The sequence below is a fragment of the Opisthocomus hoazin genome, chromosome Z, assembly GCF_030867145.1.
Source record: "Opisthocomus hoazin isolate bOpiHoa1 chromosome Z, bOpiHoa1.hap1, whole genome shotgun sequence".
Lineage (NCBI taxonomy): Eukaryota > Metazoa > Chordata > Aves > Opisthocomiformes > Opisthocomidae > Opisthocomus > Opisthocomus hoazin.
The window spans coordinates 74,603,255-74,626,744 of NC_134454.1; the positions used below are offsets into that span (position 1 = coordinate 74,603,255).

General features: G+C 41.7%; 1 protein-coding gene across 2 annotated transcripts in view; it reads left to right on the plus strand.

Annotated features, from left to right (window-relative positions):
* Positions 1-1,248: 1,248 nt before the first annotated feature.
* C6 (complement C6) overlaps positions 1,249-23,490 on the plus strand; it is a 30,299-nt gene continuing 8,057 nt past the window's right edge. The window contains exons 1-16 of one of the 2 annotated variants that reach the window (XM_075411642.1): positions 1,272-1,307; positions 1,555-1,608; positions 2,865-3,022; positions 3,798-3,954; positions 6,297-6,441; positions 7,077-7,218; positions 8,055-8,193; positions 10,182-10,382; positions 15,212-15,452; positions 16,153-16,275; positions 17,254-17,420; positions 18,249-18,474; positions 19,679-19,850; positions 21,631-21,742; positions 22,162-22,294; positions 23,297-23,488. In XM_075411642.1, the coding sequence (XP_075267757.1) occupies positions 2,865-3,022; positions 3,798-3,954; positions 6,297-6,441; positions 7,077-7,218; positions 8,055-8,193; positions 10,182-10,382; positions 15,212-15,452; positions 16,153-16,275; positions 17,254-17,420; positions 18,249-18,474; positions 19,679-19,850; positions 21,631-21,742; positions 22,162-22,294; positions 23,297-23,488 (2,308 nt within the window). In that variant the 5' untranslated portion in view covers positions 1,272-1,307; positions 1,555-1,608. Of the gene's footprint in view, positions 1,308-1,554; positions 1,609-2,864; positions 3,023-3,797; positions 3,955-6,296; positions 6,442-7,076; positions 7,219-8,054; positions 8,194-10,181; positions 10,383-15,211; positions 15,453-16,152; positions 16,276-17,253; positions 17,421-18,248; positions 18,475-19,678; positions 19,851-21,630; positions 21,743-22,161; positions 22,295-23,296; positions 23,489-23,490 lie in introns of both variants that reach the window. The other variant, XM_009943747.2, reaches the window with a different exon arrangement.

Sequence of the window (23,490 nt, forward strand, 5' to 3'; positions counted from 1 at the left end):
GCTGTGATTTGTTTCTACAAGCCTGGTGAAAGCCAGGCATCTCCTGTTTGGCATCTCAATGGGGCTGGAGGGGCTGTCCTCAGTGAGCTTGAAGTGCTGAGGGTTAGGAGATGCTCTCTGAAAGGCAGAATCTAGTATTTTTCAGATAACTTTACAAATCCCACCCAGCAGCAACCATGGAACCAGTGGTGACTATTTTGATTTCTTATGACAAGTTTACACAATGTAATAAGGATCTGTCAGAACATCAGTTTGCTGATTGTGCCCTCCATTGGGTAACAACACTTCGTTGGCCAAATTCAGAATTGAAACAAAAAAAACCAACTGGAAAGGCAAGTGGGAAATGAAGCTATGCAAGAAGTTCTGAGCTGTTTTTTCAAGGATATGAATGACTTTGGGTCCCAACAAATTGGGAAATATGTTTTGAAGACTCTGACACCTTTCTGCCAGTGTGCTAGAGTAAAAGGGGACTCAATGCAGCAAAGCCCTCTGGGTGGGATGCACGGCAGGTATTTGGGAAGTTTTTGGGTTATGTTCCAGACTTTGATTACTTTTTTAGGGCAAACTGCTTCCTTGGTTTGCGCTTGTCATTGCTGTTTTTGTTCTGCATGGGTGTATTCTCTTGCTTTCCATTTTAATTCCTGCCCTGGCACCTCAGTGTTGGGGTGGTACTTGTGCTGCAGGGCAGAGGCTCTCAGCAGGTCTTGTCTTCTGGCTGCACTTCCCCAGGGTCACCGTGTTCTGGGAGATCACCACGGAGGGCAAAAGGCAAAGAGCTGTAAATAACCTCAAAAAGTATTCGGATTTTTTATTTCTCTGGGAGCCACCCTTTGCAGAGAGGGTGCAGCAGCAGACAGGTATTTTGCCCTGGCGTGGACTCACTTTTCGTAGTGAAAGCAATAATAAATTATAAGCATGTGCCATCTTACCAGATTATGACTCTCTTGCCTTCAAATTGAGAGCAGAGAGGTTGTGCAGCTCTATCAGGCAGCGCAAGGAGACCTGCAGTGCATTGAGCTGTTATGGCCTAATGTAAAGGTATTTTCATTTCTCTCAGCTCAAGCTGGGCAGCTACATTTGGGCAAAGATCTGCTTCTCCACAGTTCTCTAGAACATCTCTCTCTGAGGGTGTTGGTGGAGAAACCATTTTGTTCTGACCATTTCTGCCACCAGAACAGATCTACCCTCATTAAAGGATAACCAAATCAAACAAAACCTCCAACCTTTCATTTAAGAGACTGCAGCAACACACACCAAGGTCAGACCTGCCTGTAAAGTTGACTGACTTTGCAGCAAACGGTCCCACAGTAAGTTAATAAGGAAGCTTTTTTGTTGGCTTCAGTGCACACAGGTTATATAACATATGGAAAAATGTTTCATGGGTTTTCTTTTCTTTAAAATGTTAAATTAATCTCTTATACACTTGCGCTTATAAGGCTGTTGATAATGCTTCTAATGTATTGATTGATTGGAGTTTTGTTCATAGATGAGAGTAAAGAGTGTTTTTTCTAAGTACACTAAAGCAAAGGAAGGAACAAATTAATTGTTCTATAGGGCTTCATCTGTTTTATATTCTGGCACTGTCGGTGCAAGGACCCAGGAACTCAGGTAAGGAAAAAGATGTATTACCTGTTCTCTTGGTTCATTAGCAAGATTGCTGATTTCTCTGTCTTCAGTTTTACCATATTTAGTGTTTCATTATGCATAAATCTCTCTGAAAGGCTTGTTCATTGATAAAATATTGTGTAAGAAGTGCTCTGAGTTCTTACTATGACAGCTGTGTGAAGACTTGCTGCCTTTCTTTGCTAAAGGAGGAAGCAATGTTTTGACTTGACACAATCTAATTTATCTCAGCAAGGTATAAAAACGATAATAGCCTACATGGCTGAAACTCTAAAATAGAAAACAATTTCAAAATTAAATGTTTTGGAGTATTGTTTTAAAATAAATACTTTGCTTCTAAAACTTCCTGTTGGGTTTTGGTTTTTTTTGAGAGAAAACAAAATGATATGATTCTATGATTCTATGACAATGTTCTACTTCAACAGCCTATCAAATTTAGTGTTGATTCAATCTCTTGATGAGGGGGAATAATCTTTTGCATTTTTCAGTGAGTAAATAGTTTGTCTGGAAAAGGTTTTTCAAGTTTACTAAGCATTATTGCTTCCTGAAGTCTGCCTATAACCTTCTGCCTCATCAAACAAAGTTTGATTGACCACTGGAGTGAGAAATAGGCTAGCTGTTCTGTCTTCTGCTGTTGGTAGAAAATTCAGATGAGCGTTGAATAGTAATGGTTTGCGGTTTAGAGAGCTTAGTGAAAACTAAGAACAGCAAGAAGCTGAAGGAAGGATTCACTGCAGCAAAACACATATGCAAAGGGGCTTTATAGGCATGTGAAAATGAATTGGTTACAAGGTAATAGATGGGGCTGGTTAATATTAAGGTCCTGTTTGTTGTTTTATATGTTTTATAGGAAAAGCTGTCTCATGCTTTTATTCTTATTCCTAGAAATATTTTTTAGAATACTTCTAAGCAATGAAGAGCAATAGTGGGTCTTCATTTGTCATTCAAAATTATTTGTAAGCAACTTCTTAAACAGAAATAACACGCAGCCATGATTGGTAGTCCCGATAAAAAAGTGGCTAAAAAAGCCATCGTGACTTCTGATCCTTAAACTATTAACTAAATTACTGATAAATGTGTATCATGCATTATTGCCGCTTTCTAGGTACACGGCTTAGCAACTTTGTATTGTGGAGCAGATTTATAGACTCTGCAAAATAGAAGAGATGTCTCTCTGAGGCTACAGGCACAACTATAAGTGATAGTTTCTTGAGCTTTTATTACCTGTCCATGTGCTGTAGATGGACGCCTTCGCTATGGACAAAACTATGTTATTGAACTTGATCCTGCTGAGCCTGGCGATTGGGAGCAGCCAGGGGTGCTACTGTGAGCATTACCCATGGGGGTCGTGGTCTGCCTGTTCACAAACCTGCAATTTTGGTGCACAGACCAGGCACAGGTAGGGCCAAACTATGTCACTACTTCTGTGTTTCTACTTCTTCCCTGAGAAAATACCACTTTCGGCAAGGGGGACCTGTGTCTGAAGCTCCAGCTTCCATAATATACTGAGAAAAATTGTTATTTCCAAGTATTTACCAGACGAATAGATTATATTTTAATTGCAAGACTTAAAAATTAGAAAATTCTGTGTATAGAGCATTACGATGCCTCCAAACAAACCTATATCTGTCAACATATTCATTGAGGGGAGAACAGCCAGGTCGTGCAATGGCCTTGCCAGCAGTGTGCATTGAGCAACCAGACCCTGCGAGCACGCGGGGCCAGCGCGCAATGCCCCACTCTGGGAACTCTGCCCAGTGCACAGCAATGCCATGAGAAGGGTGAGCTCCAGTGTGGCAAGCCTACAGAAAGTTCCTCCTTATATGATTTGTTTAGTGACAACAGTTAAAGTCAAATAAAGATTCAGCAGCACCAAATGGAATGCAATTCAGTGGTATATTCTAAGCTTGTGAGAAATCCCTTCTTTTCCTTCTGGCTCTTTCTGTAGCTTTTCTCTGTGACATTTGAAGTGACACAAATCAAAAAGAATTGCTTTGTAAACATATGACATATTTGAATCTTTCTCTTAATTAACATTCTGCAACTGCCTATTGTGTCTTAAGTTTTTTTCATTGGGCTGAAATACTTTTCTTTATCAGCCTTTACCCACAATTAGAGAACATCTGCCATCTGTCTATGATTCCTTCTTAGCATAACTTGTTAAAATTTTTTAGGCAAATAAGAATGGATGAGTATTATAGTCAAAACTTCTGTGACCAGCTGTGCACAAAGAAAGAATCTCGTGTATGCAACCAGCAAACATGTCCTATCAACTGTCAGCTTGGAGACTTTGGCCCTTGGTCAGAATGTGACCCATGTGTTAAAAAACAGGTAGGTAGAATATGTATTTTATGGGTTACATGCAAGAAACTATGTTTGAGAGATCTCTTTCTTTCAGACTTTCAACTTTATGGCAATCGATCTGCAAAATGACAGTGTAAGTTAATGACAGAAATTGGTTATGAATTATAACAGTAGAAGATGGAAAGAACAAGTTAAAATAAGCCGACCAAAAAAGAAAGTGGTGGTTTAGCAGTGTAAATCCATTCATGGGAACTCGCTTTGAAAGTTCGATTGTCACAATTAAAGATGAGCTTTCCACACAAAGGATAACTAAAGCTGCAGAGTTTGCATGCCTGTTTAAGCAGGACAAAGTCATGGAATCTTTAGCTTGTCCATAGCATTTTGTATGTTCTAAAGACAACAGAAATAGGATCAAATCATCTGTTAAAAAGAGTTAACTGGCAAATCCTAACCAGCACTGGCTAGAAATGCTAGGGCTGTATCTTACACTGATAGTCAGGACCAGTTTGAGGTTGCTGTTAGGAAATACAGAGCAGCATTCCCCCAACCTTTATAGCCTACACAAAAACCAGGTGGATGAGCTTGTATCTGTGGAACTATGTCCCAGGATCATGTTTTTTGCTCTTGGGCTTGTGTCTGTTGACTGATGGTAGGGTTAGAAGTGAGATGACAGATGGAAGAGGTGAAAAGTCAGGTTGGAGCAGATTTGACCCAAAGAAGGCAAACCCTGGCAAAAGTAAAGTTGTACGGAGTCGAGGAGAGTGGGGTAGCTATGTGGCTGGTGGTTCTGAGCTTTGAGGCTGACCATCACAGCAGCTCTGAGTTTCTGTACAGATACAGCCTACAGCTCTCTGAATGTCCTGCTCAGCTTCAGAAATCCATGCCTGAAATGCAATCTTCAAAAACCTGTCAGATATCATAAGTATGTATCTATATACATATATAACTTTCTGATGCCCATGCAGGATAAGGAAGACACGAAGAAGCTGTTCTAGGCATGAGATGCAACCCACCCCATGGGGTTCCCATCCTGCAGCTGGGATGGAGAGTATGAGAGCAGAGCAGGGAGAAACAGTTAGAGAGCAGGAGACAGCAAACATGCTGCACGAGCTGAAAGGGGGCATTGCTCTCAATTGAACTGATGTTTTTTGTAATCGATGTCCTCTTAAATGGCTGAATTTCTTACCTATGTATCCACGTACAGAATTGTTGTTGATTTTTACTAACTTTAAATATTGATGCAACATATTTGCTGCTTCAAGCAAAAAGGTGCTTTTGTGGACTGTGATCCATTTTTCCCCCCAAGCTATAAAGATCACTGCTTGTGACCTTTATAAATATAAACAGCCATCAGAATGGAGGACGTGACTTACAAGGTACGTGTGAAAACTAGTGTAAGTAAGGTTCCAGTGAGGGGGAGCATGAAGAGGTGTGAGCTCACACAAACAATATAGTGAGTGTTATGGATCCCAAGTGGAGTACAAGGAAGGGTTATCTTGAGCTCAAAAGCTTTCAAGTGGTCTGGTGTTTCTTTTGCAGCCTCCCTTCATAGTGTCTTGGTTACTGATTTTTACTAGACATCTTCCTGCATTGTTTGACTCCTGGGTCTCTCTACAAGTAGGGAATAACAAAAGTCTGCAAGGAACTGTGCTTTTCCAGTGGGAAAAAGTTCTGAGAAGAGGAACCGTTCAGTCACATTCAGACAGGTCTCACCAGCAGTCCCTTGAAGTAGAGTGGAAAACATATCTGAAGTGATTTGTCTGGCAGCCCTCAGCTTTGTTATTCTGCATGGAGAGTACTAACTTGGGGAAAGAAAACCCAGTGAGGTCCAGATTTTACTCCCAGACCTTCTTTAGTAACAGAAACTTTCAGGAAAACCATTTTTGCCCTCCCCAGTCATCCAGTGCTACTCAGACAAGAGGGTTCATGTGTGGGAGCCAAGCCAGCTGTTTTGGAGATGGGGGTACATACCACTGTCCAAGTATTTCTATTTCAACAGAGGTGATAAAGAACAGGAATAATCCCTGTAAGCCTGTTAGCACAGCATTTCCTACTCTAGTTTTGAAACTGAAGATTCAGGGACTGAACTTTTTGATTCCTCCAGCAAAGTAGCCCAGGTTGTCAAGTGTTTAATCATGTGTGCTCCGTCAGGGCTATTCAGGCTTTTGGATTTCAGTTCCCTGCCTGCCTTACCTGGGATGATGGCGCAGTAGAAAGTAAGGACAAAAAATAACCTATTATTTCTTTCTGGGCTCTGGCTTTGATAAAGCTTCAGCAGCACTGAGGCATGTGGCTCTGCCAGGGGTGGGCACTTAGCTACATAAAAGGCACACACAAACAACGCATGTTTTATTTCTTCTGTCTTTCAGTTTCGTGTCCGGACACTCCTGCGACCATCCCAGTTTGGGGGTCAGGCCTGTAGCGAACCGCTGGTGGATTCTCGCCCATGCTTCCCAGCTAGGCTCTGCAACATAGTGGAAGTTGATTGCAAGAATAAATTTCAGTGTGAAAGTGGTAATGATAATTTTCATAGCGTAACTGCTGCATTATTATAGTCCAAAGACTAGACACTAAGACAAAAAGCTCCAGATGATCCAGATCCTGTATATTCCATGCACAAATTCCAGGGAAAAGGAGCAGGGAGAAAAGTCTACTTAAGAATTGCATATGTATTAGTAGAAGCTTATGTTCGCTGTACTTCAAGTGCAATCGCTAGCTTGGGATGTCAGTATGACCATGACAGGTAGACAGTATCACTGTTCCATGGTATTTCTTTGCACAAACTTTTTGTGTACAAACATATCCATAGAGTTTGTCTGAACACAAACTTGCACTATTTTTATTAAATTTGTGGGTATTTCTTCTTTGCTTCAATTTAAATATACCTGTTTGGCCTCAAAAAAACTTTACCCACATATCCTTTTGCTACACATTAAATTAAGCCTTTGCATCTTCAAAGCAAAGCAACACTGGCAGAACTGAAACAACCATCTCTTATTGGGATAATGTAGGTGTTATACTGCCTCACTGTTAATTGCTACAGCAAGTTCACACCTTTACCAGCGAAAAAGACAGACTGCCCTTTTCTGCATTCAGACTTGATGAATCTTTGGACGAAGTTTCTTGCTGCTGCTGTTTCTCTGGTGCAGGTCGCTGCATTGCAAAAAAGTTGGAATGTAATGGAGAAAATGACTGTGGAGACAACTCTGATGAAAGAAATTGTGGGAGGAAAAAGACCGTGTGTAACAGAAAGTATGAGAGCATCCCAGGCGTGCAGTTAATAGGCAGTGGGTAAGCCAGCTTTGCTCATTTTTCAGAAACTTGAGATTGTTATAGCACTAGTTTACATAAACAAGACAATCCCAATTAACATGTGAGAGCATCCCATTAAAACACATTATCTCTCAAATTAAAATTAACAAGAAATTATAAAAATTTAACCAAACTGTCACGCTAGGTCTTGCCCACTGCATCTGCCAGTCCTTTGCTGCAGTGCTGGTGCATCAGATAAAGAGCTGTCAGGGAGCACTGCTGTCTGAGTGACCCTTCTTGCCTCACACCAACAAGAGCATCACGCACTGGCAACTTCCAGCTCAGTTATGCCAGTTGCTTCAGCAATTTTGAGGATGTTCCTCTACAGGTGTTTGTTTATGATACATTGCACATGACACCAACCATCACTTCTTACAGACTACTAATTTAAGAAATGTAAAACCTAAATCTGGGATGCCTGTCCCTGGCAGTTTTGCATTTGTGAATTGAATTTTGAACGCAGTGCACTCTGGTAACATCACTTGTGGTAGAAATGGAGCTCTTTTTCCTAGGCCATTTTTAGGTGTTTCTCTGCTGAAGAGTGACTGTCTCATGCTGACATTGGGATTATCTAGAGCGTTAGGCACTGATAGAAAGTAGGAAACAGGATTGCTACTACAGCACTTTTTAGGTGAATTCAGCGTGAATAAGAAGTTCTTGTAGACAAACTTCTATTAAATCAGTAACATAACCTAGATGTCCATACTGTGTCACTCAAACCTGCAAAACCTTCAATGCAGCTGTATATCACTAAATGTTTCAAGTCTGTATGTCTTTCTGGGATTGTTTTATTTCTGGAAATAATTTTTTGTTAGATTTCACATTCTGGCAGGAGAGAGCCGAGGGGAAGTCCTTGGAAACTCATTCTATGGAGGACAATGCACAACAGTGAAGCGCAATGAGACAAGAAAATCGTATCGTGTTCCTGCGAACCTGGAGGCTGTCAGCTTTCAGGTAGTATTCTCCAGTAGCAACTCCTAGCTAAAAAACTGTTGCCATAATTACAATCCAAGTTATGCATTCAACTCTTAGGCAGTAATGTGTGTTTTAGGACAAGATTTCTCAACTAGGTGAGGCCTGAACATGCTTCAGGTAGTGTGTGGAAATGAGATAAGTTGAGCAGTTTGGTGGCTCTGCTCAAGCCTTTCAGATCTGTGTTTACTTGCTGCATCATATGCCAGAGTCAACATGATTGATTTGGGCTTCTCTCCTGCTTCCTCATGGCTGTGGCCATGTCTTTGTTCTGATCTGGTACCAAGGGCCTTGCTCCTAACCCTGACATAATCCAGCCGAAGGCTCATTTGAGTCCAAAGCTCATTTCAGCATCACTGCTGTACCCTCGCAGTGCCAATGGCTCCCCTAACTCCAGCTTCCTTCTAGTCACCTGCAGCCTTGGGACACCGTTCCTCCCTGAGCCCTTTCAGCCCCTCAGTCCTGCCTGCTCCCTGCCCAGCCTCTCCAAAGAGCAGCAAGGAGAGGAGGCAGACACCTCGTCTGGGAGGCAGAAGGACAAGAAGTACATGATCTGGGGAGGAGTCTCGCAGGACAGGCCAAGGACAAAATGAACCTGGCTTGTATCTTACTGAAAATCTGAGAATCACCGATTTTTTTAAACCTGGTACTTTAGACTTTTAAACACTGATATTTAGAAAATACTTTGAATATCATGGTTAGGGACAACATGTGGCTGTGCACATATTGGCAGGCCCTGTCTGAAACCAATAGATACTGAATTGCGAAGGAAGGAAGGAATGAAGGACATGAATAAAGCTCAACTAATGGATGAAGTCTGAACTGCTGATTTTTGCCAAAAGTGCTGTGAGTTTTCAGTATTACTTTAACAGGAGCAACTGAACAAAAGACACCCTAATACGTTCCATGGGCATTGCACTTGGTTGGGCCACGACATGTAGGTTTTGTCAATAATTCTGAAAATTACTGTATGAAGAAATATTCAATGGGGAAAAACAGGCCTTGGTTTGGCCAGGTCTCTTTAAAGCTATGTGTTTATATAAAGTTACTGATGTCCATTTGCAGAACTGTTAAGGGTTTGTGAATCCCCCCTTTGAGAGTACATCTAGATCTTTAAACATTTAGAGCGGCCTTTGGTATAAAAGTGTCACTGGATCAGGCTTTCTTCTTGGAACTCCAGTGTGTTTTCCTGCAAAAGCATATGACTTCTTGGAGAATGGAAGTGGATTGAGTGAATGGACCACCTCACCTCCCAAGGACCTCAGAAGCCCTATTAATTAAACAAGTCTAGAGGAGGGAAAAAAATTGTATCTTTCAAACACCCACAGGTATTTGCCCAAGTTTTGGGAATCCAGTAATTTCTGAACAGATGCCAAAGTTGCCTTGGTGCTTTGCACAACAGCACCACTGAGGTTCACCAACTTTATCAGGCAGGTTACCTCCTGATTCCTCTCCACCTACCCTTAGTCCATCATGTAGTATGGGTGCTAACACTGCAAGTATACTCTAAGACTCTCCTCTGGAAACTTGATCATTCCTCTAGCTGTCAATTAAGAAGAAAGAATAGAAAACCTCAGGCTCTTTGCCTTGTACAATATAGAAGCCATGGGACTGGGACATGGAGATAGCATGAAGCTCTGAGAGTCTTTGAAAAGTATATTGAAACACTTGCTGAAAATTATTCCTAAGCTTTGGGGCATTGGGGTGGGGAATTTTAGAAGAAAGTGTTACATGCTTTTTTTTTTCACTTGTTTAAATGCCTGTTAGTAAGTCTACTTATCCTGTATTCATCTTGCCTATTAACCTTTCTCAGGTTCATCGTTTGTGTTAAGAATAGTTTTTTAGCTTACTGCAATGTCTCAAATAATCAGGCTTGTTTCTTACACAAAAAATCAAGAACTCATTGCTCAATAGGTTCCGGTTTCAGATTATTAATCAGGCAAATATGTTTTGCTTTACTGAATCTTCAGGTAATAGATGAAGAGGATGATGTAACGTCAGATTTCTACAATGATTTAACTCCTCTGAGTGATAGTGCTCATGGAAGTAGTTCATCCACTCATGGTGCTCGAAGATCTTCTGGTATCCCATTTTTATTCTCAAGAAAGACACGGGTTAAAGTCACATCATCTTCCTCCTTCAAGAAAGCCATTGAAGCCTCGTATGAAAAGGTAAATGAATGTTGCTTCCAATTTATTCCTTTCATTCCAGTTCTGTCTGTTCATTTCAGAACTGAGCTACCAGAGGCTACTTTGCTTATCAAGGCATTGGCATTACATTTATAAAGAAAATCACTAGAATCGTGCATTAAAAAGTTCCTCTTCTGAAACTACAGGGTGTTCCTGTTTGTAACACACCTTGTGTAATGCAGCACATGTTTCTGGTTTTAGTACAGAAATCATAGGCTTATTCCACTTTAAAAAGCATGGATTTGACATAGATTTGAGATCATCAGATCAGGTAAACCACTCCATTCCCTGTCTTCAATATAGATTAAGAAGGCAGAATGCCATATAGTAACAGCAGCAGACAACTCCAGGAAAAAATAGAATGCAGTCTGGAGTGTTATACTTATGCATGTACTGGGAATTAATCTACCTTAGTTTCTCATTTGGTAACTAAGTTGCATATTGGCATCTCATGGCTGCCAAGATGCATTTGGTCATAATCACAGAAATAACACATTCACAGAAAAGTTCTCAAGAACAGAAAACCTTTTTCCTATAAAATTCTGCATCTTTAAAGCAGATGAATACTGTGGAATATAAGAATATGTAGTTTTAGAGTTTAATGGCAGTAAAGGATGGGCTATTGTTTGCAGTTCTGCATGGAAGAGGCCATAGGACTGGCCGAAAATAAGGCCCGTTGAAACCCATGAGTTCTAATACAATTAGAATGACTCTTTTGCAAAAATATCAGTCTTAATACTAAGATTTCCTGTGATGGAAATTTACTGCAAGCCTTGCTAACTTGTCCTCATGGTCAAGTAACTTGACTGCTTAAATAGTCCGTTACTTCTAGATTGAATTAAACTATATTGAAGTTCCAGCTACTGGAAACATGTTGACTATCATTCCCATGTAGATCTATCTGTATACAGATCAGGCTGTTCTTTGGTACAATGGCTAAGTTTATTCTGGTGGAATGGTGGCTTCTTATTAGCTTAAACTCAGCCTAAAGCTACTCACGGAAATGTTAATTTAAATGAAACTTTCATCAGGAAGGTTTTTGGGATGTACACTCATTTTCAACATTGTTGTCCTGAAATCCCAGAAACCCATCTAAAATAGCCAATAATTTAGTCTGGTGTTCGCTAAAGATGACATGAGTTAAAATCCCACAGCACGAGTTTTAACTTGGGTCTTCCTCATGTTCCCTACTGTATCATAGGGAAAGCCTCTATTTTTATCTCAATCTGTATAAATTCTATTAATGTGTGTTTATAGGCGGATGTATGCTTACATATGTTTGAGAGGCCTATAAAGGAATTTGCGATAGTTTCTTAAATAGTGAAAATAGAAGTTTATATAGATCACTTAAAAGGAAAGGGATCTTACCTGCACTTTGGGAGTTAAGATTCCGACCTATATATTAAACTGTGTGCAGATGGTTTTCACAAGAGCATCCCATGGTCTCTAGAGGGGTCTAGTAACTCAAAAGGTCATGCATTTTTCCATATTGGCATAGAAGAAATATTAAATCTTGATGATTTTCAAGTTTATTTTTGTTCACCAGAAACTTTGCCTTCAACTGGATGAGGCTGATCGGAACCCTGTCTAACCTGACCTTGAATGCTACCAGGGAGGGGGCATCTACAACCTCTCTGGGCAATCAGTTCCACTGTTTTGCCACCCCTTATACCTGGTCTGGATATACTTTCTTTTAGTTTAAATCCACTGCCCCTCATCCTTTTGCAACAGGCCTCAACTATAAAGCATGTCCCCATCTTTCTTATAAGGCCCTTTTAAGTATTGAAAGGCTTAAGTATTGAAGCCTTCTCTTCTCCAGGCTGAACAACCCCAACTCTCTCCGCCTTTCCTCATGGGAGACGTGTTCCAGCCCTTTGATCATTTCTGTGGCCTCCTCTGGAGCTGCTCCAACAGGTCCATGTCTGTCCTGTGCTGAGGGCTCCAGACCTGGACGCAGGACTTCAGGTGGGCTCTCACCAGAGCGGAGCAGAGGGGCAGAATCCTCTCCCATGACCTGCTGCCCATGCTGCTTGTGATGCAGCCCAGGATACGGTTGGCCTACTGGGCTGCGGGCACACATTGTCGGCTCATGTCCAGCTGTTCATTCGCCAATACCCCCAAGTCTTTCTCGGCAGGGCTGCTCTCAATCACTTCATCCCCCAGCCTGTATTGATCCTAGGGGTAGCCCCGACCCGTGTACAGTACCTTGCACTTGGCCTTGTTGAACCTTATGAGGTTCACATGGGCCCAACTCTTCAGCTTGTGCAGGTCCCTCTGGATGACATCCCATCCCTCAGGTGTGTTAACCTCACCACTCAGCTTGGTGTTGTCTGATAACTTGCTAAGGATGTACTTGGTCCCTCTGTCTATGCCATTGATGAATATATTGAAAAGCACTGGTCCCAGTACAGACCCCTGAGGGACACCACTTGTCAAAGGTCTTATAGAAGTCCAGATAGATGACATCTTTAGCTCTTCCCCTGTCCACTCCATCACAGAAAACCACTAGATTGGTCAGGCAGGACTTGCCCTTGGTGAAGCCATGCTGACTGTCTCAAATCACCTCCCTGTCTTCTATGTGCACAGCTTCTAGGAGAATCTGTTCCATGATCTTCCCAGGCACGGAGGGGAGGCTGACAGGTCGGTATTTCCCTGGGTACTCCTTTCTACCCTTTGTAAAAATGGGCACAATGTTTCCCCCTTTCCAGTCTCCAGGGACTTCACCTGACTGCCGCGACTTTTTAAATATCAGGAAGAGTGACTTGGCAACTACCTCAGCCCATTCGCTCAGGACTCCAGGATGCATCTTGTCAGGCCCCATAAACGTCTGTATGTTCAGGGTTCTCAGGTGGTCACGAATCTGATCTTCTCTTACAGTGGGAGGAACTTTTCTCCCCCAGTCCCTGCCTTGATGTCCATCCACTCAAAAGGTGTGGGTAGAGAAGTTGCCAGTGAAGACTGTGGCACAATGTTGTTGAGTATTTCAGCCTTCTCCTCGTCCGTCGTTACCAGTTTGATAGTCATGTTCATCAAAGGGAGCAGACTTTCTTTGACCTTGCTTTTCTAGCTCAAATGCCTACAGATGCCCTTCATATTATTCTTTGCATCCCTTGTCAAGTTCAGCTCCAGCTGTGCCTCAGCCTTCCTGACCCCATGCCTATGCAACCAGGCAGCATCCCTATACTCTTCCCAGGACACCTGTCCCTGCTTCCACTGCCTGTGCATTTCCTTCTTGTCCTTTAGTTTGACCAGCAGGTCTTGACTTCTCTCTGCTTGTCTCTTGCCTTCCTTGCCCGACTTCTTACACCTGGGGATCAAGAGCTCTTGCGCTCTACAGGAAGAGTTCTTAAACATCATCCTCATGATCTCCCTGATGTCTTCTGCTTTCATCATTGCAGCTTAACATAGAAATCACTAGGTTTGACAACAGTGAGGTAAAATGCTAGTAACAGAAGCACTTATTGGCTGGTAATAAAAGCGCTTCAGATGCTTTTACTAGCAGAAAATGCAAATGTGAGATGCATATCAAGCAGTAGTTCATATTCAGCATGCAAGTGCATGCTAAAACCAGTTGAGGTTTCAGAATCAATATTTGCCAAAGTGGCTTGCAGTTTTGTGTGTCAGAACTGAAATGTTAGCTGGCACAGCTGAAAATACAGAATCAGAACATAAATCACCCAAAAAATCCTAAAAATTGTGTTACCACAGGGTATTTTAGGACATGAATATAACCTGGGAATTGTTACATACCCTGTTTCTTCCATTCTTATTCTCACTGCAGCAGAAAGCTGCCTATTCTTAGCTCATTTTCCAGTGTGCACATGAGAGCACTGCAACGAGCAGTGCTGCGCAGAACTAAGAGCTGAGGTCCAGCTCATTCATTACGTTGCTCAGTCCTGGCTGGGACAACTCCCTGCCTAGATGCATCCTTGTGTCTTCTAAGCCATGTGACCTTGGAGACAGAAGTGGAGTAGAACCAACCTACCAGCAGCAAAATGCAGCAGAAGAAGCTGAATATAAATCAGCAACAAATATTTCTGTAAGGAATCTTTCCTATATGCTGGTTGGTCATTTGCTCTGTTTTCCTGGTTGTCCTTTTGCTCTTGATTTGTTTGCTTCAGCATTATGCAATCAGTTCTCCTTGTCACTTTATAAACTCCTCCTTTCAGTATTTTCCATTCCTCTCCTTTCTATTTAGTTAGACTCCCACATAAGCAATCTCTAGCACTGCAAAAATATATGAATTACTGTTTTCAAAACCACCATTTTTTTCTAAATGTAAGACATGTTTCCAGTTTTTGAACTTTCTCCTTTTTTTTGCCTCTCACATTAACTGCCTGACACTTGAACTCAATGAGATCTTTATACCCGTGGTTTAGTTTCACTTTTAGCAGAGAGAAAAATTGTGAAAATTCATTAACAGTGAGTTACTATCCAAAATACCCACTCACCAGATTACTTGCAAACGACCCATGGATGCTTATAAGCTGAAGCCTTTCCTCTGAAATTTCTGTTTGTCTTATCAATTGCTGGTGTATTCACTGTGGCAGGAATCCTCTTCTTTCTGTTTTACAGGTGCTCAGGAAAGTCCTAATTTTTGTTACTCCCTCAGTGTAAGGAGTAATGAGCATTATCCTCAACAGATTCACAGGGCTCTTGGAAACTCCAGGACTAGTTTGTTCAGGGTTAAAGCAGCATGATACACAGGATTAATTAGTTCTTGTACTGTATCTCAGGACATACTTGGGCGCTCTACTTTCTGCAGTTAACTACCTATGAAAGTGCTGAGACTCCTCTTTGCTTCTTTCTAGAATTCGAACTTTATTAGAGTCCATAAAGTCATTTCTGTTGCAAACTTCACAATGAAACAGTCAAATCTGCAGCTCTCAGATGTCTTCCTAAAAGCACTTAACCACCTGCCTCTGGAGTACAACTATGCTTTATACAGCAGAATATTTGATGACTTTGGCACACATTACTACACCTCTGGGAAGATGGGTGGTTCCTATGACATTCTTTACCAGTACAGCTCTGAGGAACTGAAGAACTCGGGTATGTAATCTTTAACAAGAAAATATCATGATTTGTTAACCAGCTTTTCTTATCACTGTTTTCAGGTCTTACACCACACAGTAAGTTCTCCAAACAGCAAAAAATCCTTTAGACTTGCATGGACCCAAAAATTACTTACACTGCCTAAATATAGAGCATGAAGAAATTTTTGCTTTACACTGTCTTAATTTGAAAATTTCAGGAGGTTCCTCATGTGATAAAAGTCATTGTCTTCAGGGAAACCTCTTAAGACCTTCAGATCAAGACCAGGTGATGCCAGGAAAATGTGTTACATCATACTTCAGTGTGGGACTGGGGTCTAAGAGGTGCAAGTGGTACTCCTTGGGATACAGTCATCAAAGGCGTGGGTATTGATCAGAAATTACTCTAAAAATATTCCCATGACTGCCAGACTGTGAAAATGAAAAAACAATACCACAAAATGGAAATCTAAGGTTAAAAGCTGTGATCCTTAATGGCACTGCTGTTGACTTCCATGGGTATGGGAGGCTACCCAAAGGGAGCGGTAGGCATGACTCAGTCCAAGGCTGTTTGTGCCTGGGGAAGCAGTGCAGTCTCCAGTGATGGGTGAGAAGCAGGAAGATCTGTGACAACTTACCTTGATGTGGGAGCCTAGGGCCATGGTGCCATCATGTAACATGGTTATGGTGATGAAGTTGCTGCTCTGTGGTATTTCTAGGCCTGGCAGTGGATGAATCAACGGAGTGTGTCCGAACAGAAACAACAAGGCGTGTGTTCTTCCGGAAGAAAAAGAAAGTCAGTACCAGATGCACCACTAACAGGATGACTGTGAAACATGAAGGTGACCACGACGAGAACAGGGCCCATGTCCTGTTACTTACCCTGAGAGATACTGTTCCCCTCAGCTTGGTGTCCCAGGTGACCTCCTAGCTTTACTGAACTACAGATGCTCTGCCACCACTGTCAGAGCAGCCAGTGTTTCACTGTTTGTCTCTGAAGAAAGCACTGGAAACGTCCTCTTACTTGCAAAAGAAATCATGATGTAGAAGCAATTTGCCTGTGCTCTGGAGCACATTGACTGGGGATCCAGTGGCACTGGCTCTTCCAGTCAGTCACTCATCTGACAAACATTCTCCTTGGCCCTGGGTCCAAGGCCAGGTGTGCTGAACTGGGAAATAGGCACAACTAGAAACATGTAATCATGACTGAGTCCTTGAGCTGCTTTAAGGGTTGCTCAGGGATCATTGAGAGAGTTGGGCAGCAATAACACACTCCCTGACCTTCCTCTTACATCTTCCTCATGACAAGCAGACATCTAGGTGCAGGAGTTCCCTGGCAACATCAGAAATGCATCTTAGGAACTGCAGAAAGTTGATGCCTTTTCTGCAAGAGTGGCAACAGTCATGTTCTGCATCACTAAAAACAGGGATTTTATCACCTCCACCGTGTTTTTGCCACCATTTTGTGATCCATTTCCGTTACTCAGGCGCTGACAGCTGGCACTGCCTTGGAGTGTGTTCTTCTAGAGGAGCCTGAGGTATGCTCTGCATTTACCGCAAGTGCCTTGTGTAGTTCTGAGTATCTCCATGGCTGATGTCTCAGACACTTTCATTTGGAAGACACTTTCATTTGACAAGCTGCTGTCATAGCGCGGATTGTTTTTCTGAGCTTAGACTTCATCCTTCCAAGCGTAGCTTTGAAAAATTAATCTTAGTATATTCTTCCATATTCTTTTACACTTCTTGTTAGAACTCTGTTGTTACATCTGCCGCCTTGGGAGGCCTGTATCTGTCAATAATGCGATGAAATCCGCTTTCAGGTTCCATTTTGGAGTCAGCTGAACGGTCAGTCTCCCTGGTAAAAGGCGGCAGGTCAGAGTATGCAGCAGCTCTGGCCTGGGAGAAAAAGGGGGCTTTTCCAGGACACACAGTCTTCACAAACTGGCTGGAATCAACAAAAGACAATCCCGTGGTGATTGACTTTGAGGTAAGAGAAGGACAAGAAAAACACTGACATAGTAAAGCACTCACCAGTCAGCAGCTCTTCATAGAGCTCTGAAAGTGTTTTGTCTGTTGAATCGGGATGATGCTGTGTGTGACGCGAATGCACTTACGGACATAACATCAACATACAAAACATTTCTTAGAACTAGTTCTTGTGCATGTTGGTCTGTAAGGCACACCAGGTTTGCACTGCCAATAGACAGTGAGAGTAAGAGGGAGGAATACGAGTGAATTACTTTGGCACCAGCAGGAACTCAGGTTTTCCCTGTGCTCTATCCCTTGTCAGGCCTATGTATGGCACATAGCTAAACTGAAACAAAACATCAGACCTCTGGTCTCCCTGCCCTGCTCATTTAATGCAACGTGGCAGTACTCTTGTGAGTGCACTGGGCTGCCTGGCTCCCTTTCTGGCACAGCAGCGCTCAGCGGTGGCAAAGCACTTGGGGCAAACAGTAAAACCTGCCTGAATGCAGCATGCAGTGAGCTTTCTCCCACTGCTGCTGCTGAGCTCCTGAAGGCAGTGTAGGGACGTCTGACATCATCTGTGGCGTCCTGCATTTTTAGATGTGGTATTCCACTTGTTTGGTGTTCCAGGGTCACATAGTCCTAAATTGGGGAAATAAAAGTAACATAAACAGGGTAATATAGATGGATAGCACTGTCATGTTAAAGTATACACAGCCTTCAACATGCCTGGCTCCTGTGTGGTATACCTTCATATGCAGGCTCTAGAGCCTTTAAAATCCTGCAGCTGCCCCCAGCAGAACCCTGTTGTGTCTGGGTAACTGCTTACTGAATGGCTGTCTACCAGGTGTCGCCCATTGTGGACTTGGTGAAGAACGTGCCATGTGCCGTGACCAAACGTCGTAATCTGGGGAGAGCCCTGAGAGAATATGCGGGCAGGTTTGACCCTTGCCGGTGTGCCCCGTGCCCCAACAATGGCAGGCCTGTGCTTTCTGGGACGGAGTGCCTCTGCCTGTGCCAGGCTGGCACCTACGGCAAAAGCTGTGAGACACGAGCTCCGGGTTACAAATCAGGTATTTTGAGTGGTACTGTCATAATGTAAATATGGTCCTTCTGGCATCTATTTGTCAAAGATTAATCTGACAAACCTTCACTTACTGAATACATAGCACTTCTTACCACATCGTGCTGGTCAGAAAGTGTAAGAATAAAGGTAGGGTTAAAAACAAAAAATCAAACTGAATAGGCATGGCTGAAAATAAACTGTAGGACATGGTAAAAAATTCCTTAGCTACATAATTGAGATAAGAAGAAGTGAGCTGTTCAGCAATAAGGATGAAGTTGAGATCAAAGGTAACTGATGCAAAAATTAAGAAACCTGTTCCTTAGTTTTCTCTATATCCTATCGTGCTTAAGACTAAATGGCTAATGGAGATAAAAACTTCTGATTATGATGCGGAAACAAAACTCATTTGTCTTAACGACAAGGAATATAATCATAATTCTGAAGAACTTAAAGAATAGTTTCATGTAAACAGTTTTTTGAATGAGATTGGCACTAGTGCCATACCTATGGGAAACAGAAGAGGCTTACAGTATCATATTTATTGTTACATATATTTATATTCCAGGACCAAAAAGGGACAAAAGGGAAAGTCATTTAGGCAGCTACGAGCCTCACTGTCTGACCCTGATAAAGAGATCTTTTGAAAGAAATAAACAATTGAAGATATGCTTATAGAGATCAATGTAGAAAGTGTATTGCACACAGAAAATAAAGGGTGTATAAATAAAAATTTTTATGTATGCTTCATGATGGCATAGAAAAAATACCGCAGGGGTTAAGAAAAGACAGTAGTGTTCTAATTCAGCTTGCATGGGATGTAGATTTGGGGTTTAAACATTGTATTAGAGCTCAGATTTTTTTAATAACTCTCTAAATACTGAGCTGTCTAAAAAGGTTGTCAGCACCATGAAAACTCAAACATCTGTATGTGCAATAGAAGTAGAAAATAAGCTGCTTCTGGATTTGGATCTTCTTTGCAATAAAAACTAGAAAGGAAGATATATTTTAGGTATTCATGAAGCAGCTGGAATTTGGCTGACCATCTCCTTGGAAAACTTAACATTCTAGAGACAATCTACTCCCTTGACAGTAACAATTTTAAATACTCTGAAAATAGCTATTATGAATTTATCACCATCTGTCTTGTATGTGGCATTAAGAGAAATACTATATATGGTATCAAAAGATGGGATTTGTTTTACGTCGTGCAGTTGCTGTAGATGGCCGCTGGGGTTGCTGGTCTGAATGGAGTTCATGTGATGCTTCCTTCAAAACAAGAAGGACCCGGAAGTGTAATAATCCCTCCCCAATGAACGGCGGTAAGCCCTGTGAAGGTGAACTGGAGGAAGAGGAGGACTGTTATGTCTCTGTGTTCACAAACAGGTAAGAAGATCGTAAATCAAAGATCTCCATAGTCATGAGGCAGAGTTAAGGAGTCCTGCAGAACGGTTCTGTGACTACCATGGAGAAATAGCAGACAGCTCTCCTGTTGAAACTTCTGTTGTGGAGCTGAGAGAAGAAAATTGGATGTTGGTTGATGACAAGCTCCACACGAGCCAGCAATGTGCACTCAGAGCCCAGAAGGCCAACCGTATCCTGGGCTGCATCACAAGCAGCATGGGCAGCAGGTCGAGGGAGGGGATTCTACCCCTCTGCTCCACTCTGGTGAGAGCCCACCTGGAGTCCTGTGTTCAGGTCTGGAGCCCTCAGCACAGGACAGACACGGACCTGTTGGAGCGGGTCAAGAGGAGGCCACAAAAATGATCTGAGGGCTGGAACACCTCTGCTGTGAGGAAAGGCTGAGAGAGTTGGGCTGTTCAGCCTGCAGAAGAGAAGGCTCCAGGGAGACCTTATAGCAGCCTTCCAGTACCTCTTCTTCCTACAAGAAGGCTGGAGAGGGACTTTTTGCAAGGGCTTGCAGTGATAGGACAAGGGGCAGTGGTTTTAAACTAAAAGAAGGTAGATTTAGACTGTATATAAGCAAGAAACTCTTTACTGTGAGTGTGGTGAGGCACTGGAACAGCTTGCCCAGAGAAGCTGTGGCTGCCCCTTCCCTGGAACTGTTCAAGGTCATGTTGGATGGGGCTTTGACCAACCTGGTCTAGTGGAAGGTGTCCCTGCCCATGGCAGGGGGGATGGAACTAGAGAACCTCTAAAGGTCCCTTTCAACACAATCCATTCTATGATTCTATGAAATGTCTGAAAATCTTCACAGTTTGCTTCAAGTTTTTATTTATTAATTGTTTATACTTAGAAAATGGCCGATAAATTACATATTAAAGTATGCCTGTAGATCTCTTATGCTGGTTTGCATGGCTTCTTGTCCAAAGCCGTGGAGAACTCATCTGCTTCTGTTCATGGGAGTTGACATTTTCTGTTTTTTTAATATCACGTCATCTTGTCTTAGAGATTTAGGTCTGAACTCAGTCCCAGAGAGAATTCAACTAAACTACCAAGCTTTTCGTATTGCCGCTTTGAGTATGTCTGATATACCATTTTTGCATGGTTTCAACTTAAAATCATAACTCCAACCGCAAATTGGCTCAGTATCTGGCATCTTCAAGAGCAAGGCTTTGTACAGATTCAGTTTTTCTACTGGAATCCGGACCTGAAGCAAGATTTTAGTCATCCATTCTGTAATGACTACAGAGGATATTCTGGAGTGTATAGCAAAGCATTAAAAGCAATGGGCTCCACAGTTCTTGGTTACTCATCTCAGTTACACATCACAGGCTATATAGCTCCATGGTCACAGAGACTAGCTTCCTTTAACCACTGCCTGATGGCAGCAGACAGGCTTTGACTACGCTATCTTGAACCCAACCAAATCATATGGACTTTTAGAGACTTCCTCTATATGTTATTCTTTGCTTCTTTTTCTTACTCTATAAAATTATTTCATGAGTTCTGTTGACAGGAATTGTAGCCCTGTATCTATAATTTTTAGTGCTCTCACAATCTCCATGCTATCAACACCTGCAACTTTTGATTTACACCATCTTTTATTTAACAGAATAAAGTTTTATCACTTGGGAGGGGAGTGACCAACAGCAACAGGACACAGTCACAGAATTCCTATCCAAAGCTCCTGACATTCTGCCATTGTTATTCAGTGACGTCAATGCTAAAGATACATCCTTACCAGCAAGTTTTTGCTTTTCAGAGGTACTCCTTGTATAAATGATGATGAAGGCAGGAGAGAGGAGGATGTCTTGATTGGTGAACCTGAGTCTGGATGCTCCAGGCCAGATCCACCAGAAAATGGCTTCATAAGGGTGAGTATGAAAAATGAGTGATACAGAAGGAAAATGTAGTAGTTGCAGAGCTGTGAAATTTTACAGCTTCTTTGCTACAGTGCATGATACCCAAGCTAGCTACCATGCTAGTGAGCCTGTTGCTGTGTATGGGGCAGGCTGTGGGACTCTAGTCCACCAAAGTCCACCAGCAACTGAAGCAAAGTTAAGGTAAAATCCATTACAAGCAGTGGTCCTTGAATTCTTGTTTTGTAACCATGATGTCAGTCAGTGCAGCTGGACAAACATCACTATAAAGGCGAGTGGATGACTCATATTTCAGACTAAGAAAAGGACATATTCATTACATCATATCATCAGGCTTTTATCATTTTTTCTTTTAACAACATCCAGTGTCATTACCATAGATCTTTGAGGGCTTTTTGGTTTCTTTTTTGTAGAATGAAAAGAACCAGTATGATGTGGGGGAAGAAGCTGAAATTGCCTGCATGAGTGGTCATGTCCTCAGTGGCTATCAATTCATTCGGTGTTTGCCAGATCAAACCTGGACGCAGCAACCTGTTGAATGTCAACGTAAGAAAGAAAAAACTAATTCAGCCCAGCAACAAAACAGAAGCAGAACAAAAAGACACAAAATAGATTTTAATACAGATTTTAACAAAAGAATCTGTAACGATGTCTGAAAAAGATAGCATATTAACAGATATTTCATGTAGAGATGGCAAAAACCCACTGAGTCACTACATCATTTTCTTTCAATTCAGAAGTGTTGCTATTATGTTCTTTGTAAGGATACTGTAATATTCAATGCCTTAGAAAACCCTTGGATGGATGCTGTGAGGTCCTTCTCTTGCCTAGTTTTAAATATCTTTAACAGAAGGGCTCATATTTTGTTTCCAGACTTACATAGATATCTTTAAGTTGATGACAGTTATGCTGAAGAAAGTGTTCTTAGAGGAATTTATTAACCACTTTTTATAATAAATGGATGGTGTGGCTCTAAGCACCATCACCACCCCAGGCTGCCTTGAAAATCCCCACAGTAAATCAATACCTTGAAGTATTTATAGTCCAAGTAAGACTTAAGGATCAGAACAAACCTGGGTTTGCTAACAGCAGAAATTCCAGTAGTCTTCTAGAACTTCGTGTGATTTCATTGACTTAGCATTCATTTTATTAAAAAAATGTACTTGAATATACTTATGAGCTTTCTATTACCCTTCATTTTAATTGTTTCATTAAAAGCTTCATTTATAAAAGAAAAAATAAAATATGCTGTAAATGCCATTCATACTATATTTAAACTGTAAAATTATATTACTCATACTAACATACATTAGAAACACACTGTAATTATTTAGTTATTAATTGAAAAAATATTTTTAAAGACTATGACAGTGCAAGGAAAATTTCTAGACTTCTTTATGTTAAATATTTATTAGTTTTCAATGTCAGTCAAATATTCAGTGTTATTGAGTGTCTTTATGGCTCTTCAGATGAAGCATTATGGCTTGCTCTAAATGTCTGCATGCCATAAAACAAACAAGAATTATACTTTTTCCTTATTTATTCCAGCCTCGGTATGCATTAGGCCGCCAATATCTGACAGCGTCACAATTTCACCATTTAAGCAACAGTACAACATTGGTGAAACCATGAAGTTGAGCTGCCGAGCTGGGTTTATAGTCACTGGTCAAAAACAGTATACCTGTGGGAAAGACCTGTCCTGGACACCTCCTATTTTGAGATCTATTACATGTGAAAAAGGT